General features: G+C 43.7%; 3 protein-coding genes across 3 annotated transcripts in view; 1 reads left to right on the forward strand and 2 right to left on the reverse strand.

Annotated features, from left to right (window-relative positions):
* Positions 1 to 982: 982 nt before the first annotated feature.
* On the reverse strand, positions 983 to 4,376 carry SARC_03556 (hypothetical protein; the record flags this gene model as incomplete). The annotated part of the gene is made up of 2 exons (XM_014302651.1): positions 983 to 3,033; positions 3,198 to 4,376. The coding sequence occupies 2 exons, from the start codon at positions 4,374 to 4,376 to the stop codon at positions 1,006 to 1,008; spliced, it is 3,207 nt and encodes a 1,068-aa protein (XP_014158126.1). The 3' UTR covers positions 983 to 1,005.
* A 1,594-nt stretch (positions 4,377 to 5,970) lies between these two features.
* On the forward strand, positions 5,971 to 10,069 carry SARC_03557 (hypothetical protein). The gene is made up of 6 exons (XM_014302652.1): positions 5,971 to 6,296; positions 6,582 to 6,698; positions 7,174 to 7,281; positions 7,683 to 7,783; positions 8,031 to 8,120; positions 9,178 to 10,069. The coding sequence occupies exons 1-6, from the start codon at positions 6,162 to 6,164 to the stop codon at positions 9,308 to 9,310; spliced, it is 684 nt and encodes a 227-aa protein (XP_014158127.1). The 5' UTR covers positions 5,971 to 6,161; the 3' UTR covers positions 9,311 to 10,069.
* Positions 10,070 to 10,438: 369 nt separating this feature from the next.
* Positions 10,439 to 12,500, reverse strand: part of SARC_03558 (peptidyl-prolyl cis-trans isomerase NIMA-interacting 1) — a 3,388-nt gene continuing 1,326 nt past the window's right edge. Inside the window, exons 3-6 of the mRNA XM_014302653.1 lie at positions 12,166 to 12,285; positions 11,575 to 11,694; positions 11,093 to 11,111; positions 10,439 to 10,831 (exon numbers count right to left, since the gene is read on the reverse strand). Of these exons, the coding sequence (XP_014158128.1) occupies positions 10,747 to 10,831; positions 11,093 to 11,111; positions 11,575 to 11,694; positions 12,166 to 12,285 (344 nt within the window). The 3' untranslated portion in view covers positions 10,439 to 10,746. The remainder of the gene's footprint in view (positions 10,832 to 11,092; positions 11,112 to 11,574; positions 11,695 to 12,165; positions 12,286 to 12,500) is intronic.

Below are 12,500 nucleotides of genomic sequence, written 5' to 3' on the forward strand. Positions count from 1 at the left end.
TTGTGAAGTAGACACGGGAGCTGTGGAATACAGTCACTGCTGCTTATTTTATTATCAACGCACGTACCCTAGTGAAGTAGACACAGGAGCGGTAGAATACAGTCGCTGCTGCTTATTTTATTATCAACGCAGGTACCCTAGTGAAGTAGACACAGGAGCTGTAGAATACAGTCGCTGCTGCTTATTTTATTATCCTTGCTTCATGTCCTTTTATTAGCCTTGCTTCATTTTATTTTGTTGTCCCTGCTTCATTTTCTTTTGTTCTCCTTATTTCATTTTCTTTTATTATCCTTGCTTCATTTTCTCTTATTATCCTTGCCTCATTTTCTGTTAATATCCTTGTTTCATTTTCTTTTATTATCCTTGCCTCATTTTCTTTTATAATCCTTGCTTCATCTCTCTGAAGTGGTAAGATTTGTGCTCAACGTGTCCGTGCTTGCATTGTGCAGTGCGTAGCCTCAACTGTTAGGCATATACCACACTCTGCTACTCAGATCCGTGCTTACTGTTGAAACGTGATATAATCGCTGTGAATCATTATGGACATGTCGTACCTGATGAATATTGCACTTGAAAGTATGCTATCTGGCCTGGTTCGCTTCACTATCCTGTAGTGTTTCTCGTATTCCCCAGCGGGAACTTTTTTGGCGTCAATTTGCTTGCTTTTGCATTCGTTAATATTTTCTGTCTTCTATTGTATATACTTTTCCTTTTTCTCCTTTACACTTGTTTGCGAGCTTCGATTGCTCACGCCTGCGACTCGCCACTATGAGCATTACTTGAGGGAATTGAGAGACATCACGAGGTTCAGTATAACCACGTGGTCTACCCCAGGGGCAATCTGTACTTGGTAGGTACCATGATCCAAGTCTGGCACTGCGCGGGCTAAGATGTCCCTGTCGCTGTTGAATATAATATACCGCGGCGTGATGTTTTTAGGGTTTTTGGTTGCCTGCTCTTCTTCTTGCCGGCGAGTGTCTTTAGAGCCTTCGCTCGGGCCTTCTGTTATTTCTTGTGGTGCTTAGTGTTATCCGCCAATTTGCGTTCCTTCGCTTTCTCCTTGTCCTTGCAGAAGAACACGTTGATGCACTCACCTTCCTTCAGGGTATCATTGATTGTGATACTCTTAGTGTATGTCAAGACTCGCACACCTTTCTGCTTGCTTAGTGCTACCTTGCCTGGCAACAACACACGACCGTTCACCGCGACTGTTCTGAGATCCTCCACATACACTGTGGGCGTCATACCCATGAACTTATGCTGTTTGCTCAAACGTGTGATAAGTTCGCCTTTGCAGTCCATCAACACAGTCTGTGGCGTGCTAGCGTTCACAGATACACCTATACGGTAATGTAAGCGTCCGTTTTCGACCGATCTGAAGTCCTGCACATCCTTCATGTTAGCCCCTCGTCGCGGTAACGTGCTCGTGGCCGCACTCGCACCTCTGGGCACAGTTCCTCGGCCTTGAGTGTGGCACACACGGCATGACCGCGACATCCCAGATACATGCACCGCCCCAAATATGATCAACTCTTGGCCTAGGTGCTTGCTGTTGCTTCTAGTCAGAGTGCCTGTCCAATTCGCTCCAGTCCCCTGAACCAACCCCAACTGCGCGTCTCGTGCTGACAATCTCGACATTGTGCTGCGACCCGTTCCCGAGGACATACTCCCCTGGGAGACTGATCCGCTACTTGCACGCCTGCGCGACTCGGACGAGGACCTGTTGTGCAGTGTGCCGCCACGACCGCGTATGGCTTGGTTGTTGTGAGATAGACTGTGTTTGTTCGGTGAGAGTGGATACGTCCCGGAACTCTGGGTACCATTCGAATGGGATGCAGATCTCTTGTGACAGTGCTTACGCAGTGGGTGCCCAGAAGTGATGCTGGCTATGGAGAGAAGTTCTTCACTGGCCACGCCTTTCCTTCCCTGGAGCGCTCGTAGACTCAGCGCATGTTCGTCACTTAGATTAGGAACGGACGCACTTGTGCACTGACCACTACCCAGCTTACTGTGGTTGGATTGATTTGGTATCAAATCAGACCCTTGTGCAGACGTAGTGCGTCTGGGCGTGCCGGGTCTGTTGGGATGTGATTGTGTACGCGCTGAAGCGCCCCCCGGGTGGGCTTCTCCAGGGTGCGCCATGGGTAGTCGTGGATTGCAATTTCCCGCAATAAGATCTCCGATAGCACTCTCAGCCCTATCACCTTTGCATAGCGGACTAGTTCGATTGGATCTAGTGCCCTTCTCGATCAAAGATTCTTTAGAGTGTCTGCCTTTTATAGGCAAAGTACCGTAAATCTGCATTCTACGCGCTTCGTCCGCCGACACGGGCACCTTCCTCTCGCCTGGTCCATTCAGTGCGAGCTGTTGCTGTTCAGTACTCACCTTGCGCTTTGGCGGCGCCTTGTATTCCTCTTTACCCTTACCACTAAACGACCCAATGAGCATACCGTCAAAAATAGAGGTGTCCCTATGGACGAGATGTGGCCTGAACTCTTCCTCAGTCGATTGGCGTGTACACCTCGGTGCCATTGCGCTGGATGTCTGCGATGTGACCCCATTGGTTTGAGCCGTATGCGCACCCGCGAACGCCGACTTCAATAGCGAAGCCGCCTCGTTATCAATAATTGTTAGCATGGGACCTCCCTCAGGTACTTCTTCGCCGAGCATGCGTTGCACCTTACTTAGTCGACGAGGTGGCATGTCAAGCGGGAACAGTGCATTGTCTGCACTTCTCTCGGAAGGCTGTTGTATATTCTGGCTCGCTTGCGTTTCATCCTGTGCCTCGTGTTCAGCCCGGGCTAACTCGGTCTCAGCCTCCCGACGATTGGCTTCATTTGCTTGTTTCTGTGCAAGCATCTCGCACGATACTGTCTCAAATAAACTGTCTACGATACTGCTTACCTGTGAGCGGAGCGGTGGCTTTTCGGTGCTCTTACTTTTTGCTGAATTTTCGCATTCGGTACCGGAGACAGGTGGCAAACGTTCATTGCAGACAGATGATTTGACGATTCCATCCCCGGACGAGTCTGGCTGTGAAATAGCAATTTCAGACTTTGTTTCATTCGTTCTGGGTTCAGGAGACGCTTCGAGCGATGAGTGCTCATTCGCTATATCAGCGTCTAGCTTGTTTTTATGCCTTGGTCCTCTTGGTATAATACTTTAAGGTCTTCATTCTTCGCTGCACTCATATTTACTTCGTCCTCCACTTCGCTTGTTGCTGAGTTTATATCTACGTGCGTTGGTGCATCGAGCTTCTGTTCCACTTGAAATGAGGACTGGATCGAGGAAATGTCTCTCGCATCGATATTCTGCACTGCATTATCTATTTCCGTTGTTTCAATAGCGCAGTGTTCATCGTCGTCATTCGCCACAAATTCTGTGCTTGATGCATTCGCAGAGGGCCTAGAATCCGTGTTTTTTATATGCTCATCACTACCGCTACAATTCGCTACCTTTTCTACTTGCACATTATGGATACCCACTTCTTCTATATACGTATCCACGACAAGTGGTGTAGCGCTGGACAACTCGAGCCCCTCCTTAGCGATATTGTTTTCAACCGCCTCTTCCACATGTGGACTGGTAGATACTTTGTCTTCCAACACGCCGTCACTTGTTGTTTCCTGCGATAGGAATTGCTCGCTTGGAGTCCCCCGACTACTTAGGGATTTTCTGTTGTATTCGCAAATACTTGGAAGTACAGGCGAACTCGCTTCTTTGATGTGGCCAGTGCTTGTCACCACATCACAAGCTAGCATACTCCTATCCTCCGATTCTACATCTAGGGCAGTATCTGACGTAGAGCCTGTGACAGTACAAAGATTTGCTGTGTCTTCTTCAGACTCTTGAGCACCGACTGGGTTTGCTGCGCCTGGGGTAAAATGGAAATTGTATTCCAACTCTGATATATTGCTAGCGTTAGATTCTGACTCAGACTCGGGTGCTGTAACAAACGAATCATCCGAACAGTTTTTTGGCACATCTAAGTGTCCTGCTTCTGGTTCAGTCGTGCGAGGGCCTGTAGATTTTCTATCACTTTCTTCAGTAGGGCCATCTGCCGATTCGACAACAGTCGGTGGTTGACACGCTCGAGCCGAGAACTGTAGAGCTCTGTTGTCCGAGTGTTCGTTGACGCCTGCGTTCAGAGCCTCGATCGTCTTAACAATGCAAGTCACTTTACCAGATTCCCCTCGTTTCAGATTAGATTTGCTGCTGGCAATCTGAAACGATGGCTTCGTGGAGACCATCGGAGAGGCATTCGGCGATGTCTTCCTTGGATTCGCTGGAGAAGTAGATGCGGAGTTGGTCACTAACCCACCATTGGCCGGAGACCGCAGTCGGGTAAGCATGGGGGTCTGGTAGATCTGTCTCATGGTTATCCAGTAGTCTTCACAGTGGTACTTGTGCGAACGTTATTTTGTATCATGGGCTCTCAGACTGAGGATATAACACGGTGTCTACTGAAGCAGCAGGTAACTGGAATGGCACACAGGCTTTGTCTACCAATTCATACGCTTCACGATAATATTGGCAATCGGCAGCAATCAAGAGTCATAGATATTATTCGTGTAGAGTAACTAGATATTTACAGATAGAAACTGTAAAAAACGTTAAATCAGAATAGGATTGTCGAAGCAATCCCGCTAGAGCCTAGAGGGGGTTAAAATATTTTACGTTTATACTTTTTGGCTGCGAGATAATGTTCCATGGCATAGCAACAATAATTTGCCGTCCAATCAAAGACTAAGAATCACTCTGGTGCTCTCTCCTCTCTCGCTAAACCTCAAACCTGTAATGGTTGATACTTTGATATGTATATACATACTGTATTAAATGCTTCACTTTTTCAGATCACTTTTTACTTTTATATAATTCGTTGTATAGGCGACTGGCAACCCGTGTTTCACTCCTTCGTGATCAACACTCTAGGAAGTCCTACCTATGTGAATGATATTTATCGTAATCTTGTCCCTATGTATAGGTAATTTTTTTCTCGATAAGTTGTGGATTTGGTGTTGGCCATACTGAATTCGATAAGTAATAGTTTGGTGAAGGCATTGACCTCGTGGTACACTGGAATGCACCAATAAACGATTGAGTAGTTTCAGGTAAATGAGCAGCGTGTAGAAAAATGAAAAATTGTATGCCGAAGGGACGGTAAGCTACCCTATCACTACTGTTTGTCAGCATGCACAAGGACATCGATATGGTAGACCTTCTCGCACAGCATTATAAGGTCTGCGACATGTAGGGCAATTGTACACGAGAGGGTCCTATAATGAACCCACTAGTAGAGCCTACTCAATATGCAACATTTTTTCTGAGGTGAATATGCTTTCTGGATCACTGCTATGTAGCTGAGAGTGGCAAGAGCTACCACAGTGGAATTATGAATAATTCTTCATCCTGCCATCCATTTAACTGTAGCAAATCTTCAGTGAAGTGTACAGGCCTTGGTATTCGCAAAATATAGGGAGTTGTTAGATCTCGGTGCCGTCCGTAGCCCATATATCTTGAAGAACTGAGGATAACTTTCTTGGGCGTTGTAAACGTTTCTGAATGCATTCTGATATTTTAATTTCTCAGATATTAATTTACTCGTTGATGAATGTTGGCTCCCGGCTGGTCTGTCGTCTGGTCGCCTGGTGCCGATGCATTTACACTATGTGTACTTCATACACTGAAAAACTTGAGCACAATCAGTACATACATATTTACATGAATATGTACACATGATGTACGGTAAATATGAGCAAATGTATGTATTTACTTTTTATTTGGTTTGTTTTTATTCTTTTTGTATTGTTTTTTTCTTTAAATAGTAAATATATAAATGACACTATTCATACAAATCACAGCTTGCCGCTGGTCGCAGTGAGTGGCAGTGAGAGTATTTGTCTATTTTTGGCGCGCGAATAAAATACGACAAACGTTGAAACGACCCGGTCCGTATGCCATAGGCCCCTAAAAAAAGCCACGTATGCACTTAAATACAACATTATGATTTAACCCGTGTCAGCACGGTTAGAATTTCAAACACCGGTCCTGTTGAGACATTTGAATTCGACTACGGTTCGATTGCGCGTATCTAAAGGGGATCCGATAACGAGATTCAAGACTCAAGCCATTGAAACAAACGCTCCAGCCGGACCCACAGTATGCCTGTGGACTATATATGCGCGCAGCCTAATTATGTTATTAGGATTGAGCTGAAGGAGTGCAGACCGACTGTTTGGCGCGAAATAAACGTTCCAAGTGACATGAGCTTGTCCTCATTGCACAAAGTTATCCAGGTAAACACCAGAACCAATACACGCGAAGCTTTTAATAGCCTTTGCGCGCGAACAGTTTAAGCACAGATACTAAACTTATTCTTAGAATGGGAACCTTCACCGCTCTCTTCACAGTTGCACACACACTATTTACTGTGTATAATGTTCTACCTGTATAACCCATATTCTGCGGCCACTATCAAATAACTAGTGACACATGTCTCAGATGCCACGCTATCTGTAAGTGTACACTTTCTGATTTTCTCCATTTCGCGGGTGTGAACGTACTTTAATTCATATAAACAGGTTGCCATGGGCTGGTCCAATTTACATCTGCACGTGTTCAGCTTGCCGGATAGTTCTATAGAGTTTGGCCGACATGCCGACTATTCGAGCGACACTGAGTCTAGCGAGGATGAAATGGTAATTTCTTGTGTAGGATCAAGTGTATGATAGGGGGTTCGACCTCAGTATGTACTATAGCCACAATACGTCCTTTTATCTTTCGTGTATTATTGATAAACTCGAGTCGTCATTGTCACAGTATTTAACTATGTGCATTGTACAGTATGCTTTAACCTTTCGTGTACTGTTGATATATTCGAGTCGCTAGTGTCAAAGTAGTAGACTATTTGCACTGTGCAGTATTCTTTAACCTTTTGTGTGCTGTAGATATATTCGAGTCGCCAGTGTCAAAGTATTAGACGATGTGCACGCAGTATTCTTTAACCTTTCGTGTGCTGTAGATATATTCGAATCGCCAGTGTCAAGGTATTTATACCTGGAAACTGCAATAGCCTGCATGCACACCATGCTAGAGTGTTAATTGCTGGCGGAAGTCCAGGTTAGGAGTGCGATTTAATTCTTTTCACTGAACTTGTATTTCTTGCATTTGTAGAGTGCGTTCGACGAGGCCGAGCAAGCTGCTTGGTATGCGCAGATGGGGATAGATATGCCTACCAAAAAGAGGCCGGATAAAAATCACACCGTTGCTGAATTGTTCAAGGTACTGTTTATTCAGCGATTATTCTGAAGACAAGGATGTTATCTGCGTATGTTAAGTTCCGTATGACACACTATAACCCTTATCTATTTATAACTGTAGTGTGTAGTAAGCCTACTAAGAAAATGTGTTTTCACCGTGTTCAAGAGAAAAAGTGTTTTAGCCTGTGTTCAAGGGGTGCTAATTAGCAAAGAAATGTGGTGCTATCTGGGACTCAACATTGAATTATACGGAGTGGTCGAAATTATGTATACAAGCTCATGAGGGTAGCTGACGAGATGGAGAACGGTCAACGAACTAGTATTTACAGTGATGATTTAAATTGTAAGCCCTCTTTTTTTGATGAACTTGTTATCCTCCTGTCCCTCACTATTGTCCATTTGTTTCCTGTGTGCAAACAATAGCATGTCGGCTGCAAAGCGGATTACATCTACGATTTCAGTGATTTGTGGGAACATACACTTGAACTCATGGACATTATACGCAATCCACATCCAACACCAAGGTATGGGATTTTATTTATTCGGTCAGTGTAAATAATATAGCAAGCTTAATCGTTGTATGTATATCTATGATCTAAGCTTGGCCATTGATGGGCACGGACGGTGTGCGTGACTTTTTGCGATTTAGGCGATGCTGATTGGCTACAGTTGTCATGAGTGAGCTGAAACGTACATGATTATTAGTCAATTACTGTACGACCATTTTAGACTAGTAGCTAAATACTTCATTAATTATATATTCCATGACAGGTGTATAGCAGGAGAACACCAATGTCCTCCAGAGAGCTGTGGAGGCCGTTTCGGTTATGAGGCGATGATGCTCATATTTAATGCCGACAGGTATGCTCACACAACCCCATTGGTATATATTATCAGAGTGTAGATTCATCGATTTAGGTTTAAATCCTTGTTTTTGTATAATTTATAGCATTAGTATGGGCAGACACATATATATGGGTGTAAGTCCTTGTCCATGTACAGTATATAGTATTAGTATCTGCATATGTATATTTGTCGGAGTAAGTTCTTGTCCAAATACAGTATAGAGCATTGTGAGTAGATGCATAGATGTGGGATTAAGTCCCTGTCCATGTACAGTATGTAGCATTAGTATGTACAGATGTATATGTGTTTGTGTAAAGTCCTTGTCCATGCACAATTTATGATATAAGTATGTGTAGATGTATATACAGGTGTAAGTCCTTGTCCATCTACAGTATATAGTATTAGTATGTGCTATAGCATTAGTACGTGTAGATGCATATATGTGTGTGTAGATCCTTGTTCATGTACTGTATTTAGCATTACATGTGTAGATGTATATTTGTAGGTGTAAGTCTCTGTACATGTGCAGGTGTATATGTGTTTGTGTAACATGTCCATATGCAGTTTGAGGGATATGTATGTGTAGATGTATATACGGGTGTAAGTCTTTGTCCTTGTATAGTATATAGTATTAGCATGTGCTGATGCATATATGTGTGTAAGTCCTTGTCCATGTACAGTATATAGCATTATATGTGTGTAAGTCCTTGTCCATGTACAGTATATAGCATTATATGTGTAGATTCGCATTTTTAGGTGTAAGTCCTTGTACATGTGCAGTGTATAGCATTAGTATGCGTAGATGCATAGCTGTTGGTGTAATTCATTGTGCATACACATCCAAGGCTAGCTCACAATCAATACTCTAAACACAACCGCACGTCCGCAAGAGTACCTTCCCTCACCGCCGTTTTTAAATTCAGACTCTACTCGATTCAACATCCGTCGCAAGTACTCCCACTTTATTACGTGGTCATATACGTTGCAGTGTAGTATACCACCTCGTGCTTTACCGTATGTCTCTTCACATGCAAGGACGGCTTGTACTCAACGAAAGATATCAATATTTCAGTCAAAACAGGTCGTTCGATCGAAACAGTTGGCGTATAGGGCGAGGGTACCGATACGACGTTGTGCCGTTCGATCTGATCGCGGTCAACCAAACTTTAAAGACAACCGACATCTCATTTATTGGCAAGTCTTAGAATGAGGTGTAGACTGGCTCAATAGACGACAATGAGGCACAGATCACGCACGTACATGGATTCGTTCGTGAACTGATCACGCCGCACCCGTCAGTACACGTCTGTCTTGCTATTCATCGTATTCATCGAGACGGGCACAGTCTGTGGGTATAACAGCGTTACATGCTGTTTGTGATGCTGACTGGATACAGTAGTCGATTTCTCTTGTGGTACTTCGCCCATCGAGATTAGGCAACTCTTGCCACCCACTCGCGGAAAGGTTTACACCCTTGAGGACATGACATCAAAAGCCTTCTTTGGGTATGCACCAGACAACTTCTGTACTGCCGCAAGCTACACCTATATTGAGTATACATAGTATGGTGACCACCTATTGGCTATGTCTTTGTATGGTGATCGCCCTATTGCAGCTAGAAATGCCTGATAATTGTGGGTGGAGGTCCACAGGTGGCATGTCATACGTTGGGAATTGGCAACCCGAAGAGGTCGCTTTCTCTGCCTTGTATGTGCGATCTCGACCGCGACATCAAGTTCGAGTGTGTGTATGGTAGACACACGTATGAGAAAGTGCCCTCCTCCTCTATTCACTCTTGTGCGTCGACAACTTGACAATATTTTACATTACAAAGTTTGACAGAGTGAATATCACATCGCTCCAGTGCCGATGCCTGTGGGACAAGAGCGTCCTCATACGTCGATGACATCAATAATAAACGGTGGTAATCGAGACCCGACGCGTGTCTGAAGGTGCTATTATTCTATACATAAATTTATATATAATATATATATATATATGTGTGTGTGTGTCGGTGTCGGTGTCGGTGTCTGTATATATATATATATATATATATATAAGTCGGTGTGCGTGTGTGTGTGTGTAACTATATATATATATGTAATAAATATATATATATATATATTTATATAGGTATGTATGTATGTATACATGTGTATTATGTATATATATATATATATATATATATCTATATATATATCTATATCTATATATATATCTATATCTATATATGCGTAGTAACTCTTGCTGATTGGCCTTGCAGGGGTCAGTTCACCTTCATTAACTGAACAATCTCAGCCGAATATTCTGAACTTTTGACTAACATGAATGTACGCTGCTACAGATCGGTTTTACTTATTGCATCGAGAACTTACGGTACAACTCAATGAGCGCGCCTGCATCATGCCTGACAAAGGAAGTATAAGTGATCACCCCTAACTCCATGCTTAAACAGACACTATTCGATAGCGGTGTCAGTAATTAACATTCATATCGTCACCGGAATGTACAAAATCTGTTGGTTCGGGGTGGCTAGAATCTGGTGGTTGCGCTGCTATGCGCTCAATGAAACTTTTAGAGGCAATCAGACTCCGCACTTTATTCGATTCGCAGTATCGCCGTCCTCTTGTTGATATCTGACTTATTGAATCGCTGTGCGCTTTATAATGTGAAGGCCGGAATCGCTATCAACAGCGCCAGACATCTCGCCGACAGAGAGCACCTTCCTGTGTAATCAGAATAGTTAGGTGGCCAGAGAAAGAACGTATATGATATGAGAGACCGGTAGTTACGGCTGTCGTCTCCCAACAGATAGCTGCAAGTTCACTTTCACTTCGGTCAGCAGCAAATACGTATTGATATCATACAGCTCAATGCTAGACTGAGTTAAATATGTCTACTGAAGAACATCTGGCATTCACTTGCAAACCCTGCATGCTATACATTCTATCCGTGCAAATAACAGCCCACAATTCCAAAACACATACGTGGCATCCTCAAAGGCCTCTGTAATGTTTGCGGTGGACATGTGAGTGGGTCCCAAGTGGCCGAGTCCAATGCAGAGCAGTTATCAGTCAAGCAGAAGGATGGCATGACGCATAGAATGAATGTAATGTCAGCATTTCTTCCCCACTCAACAAGTGTGAACAAGAGCAAGTGATACATCGCTAGGAACTCCGGTATTGCACTCCCTAAGCACGTTAAACGGGCATTCCTCGCTATACCGAGTGAGGTTAAAACTCATATGTCGCTTACTTATACCGAAGCTTTGAAATTGAAAAGCATTGTAATTCGCATCTGTGATGGATAGATTATACACACTCACTCCAGTGACCATCACCGTCGCACACATGACATCGATTTGCACATCAGTCTGACGGGGATGCAAAGAAGAAACCGCGCCGGATTCGTAAAAACAGAATTTAAAATATTTCAACGCACCAGATTCTGAAAACAGAATTTGACATACTTTGCATCTGTCCTGGGCCAAATGGTCCCAAGTCGCCACAGTTACGTGCACTACCACAGTCGCTAAACTCTTTCGCAAGTGTGCCAAAGTCCTCTCCATCTTCAATACGCTTGCGATAGCCTTTATTTTAAGTGTTTGAATTATGCAACGGATAGAACGAAAGAGTTATGTTGTGATGTACTCGCTGAATTTTTTAGTGCAGGAACTAGAAATTGAATCAATAACTATTCGGCTTGCGGAGCATCATACGACAGTTGATGGACAACATAGATAGTCGAACTTGTTTTGCAATAGCTTCGAAATTGACTTTTGAAGACTAAGCAGCAACCTTCAAATCATTCAATTATCGCTACTTTCTCTCTTAAATTCAAGTTGAACCGGTAAAATTGTACTACTTTGAATGCGCGTACCACAACTATAGATCATGTATTTGCTACATTCTGAGAAATTGTCAACTATTGGGCATGCAATGCTAGTTCAATTGGTAGTATAAATCCGAATCCGATCGAAACTGTAAATTGATTGTAGACAACGATGTCGATTCGGTCCCTAAAATTAGATATGTTGTTCCAGAATCAAACATTCACTTACCCATCAGCAATTCCATAGCCTCGTCCTTGGTGCGCGTGATCACACCGTCCTGGCGCCACGATTTAGGATTGCGTGATCCCTCGTGTTTCACCAGCAGATGGGAGCAGCGCATCATGTCCTCTGTGGAGCATTGAGAAATAAGTAATCGATAAATTATCGCCTTCAACATCCCGAAAATCGGATAGTGATGTGAAGTGCAACAGGGTGTCTGCATATATCTTGGGTGTGCGAAACTGAGATATGGCATGAAAACTATACAGATCTTCTACCCAATCTGGCTTATGCGGCTCTCGTGCAATCGTATAGAGCGAGGGAACGATATGAGCTTCAGCAAT

Source organism: Sphaeroforma arctica (genome assembly GCF_001186125.1).
Source record: "Sphaeroforma arctica JP610 unplaced genomic scaffold supercont1.183, whole genome shotgun sequence".
NCBI lineage: Eukaryota > Ichthyosporea > Ichthyophonida > Sphaeroforma > Sphaeroforma arctica.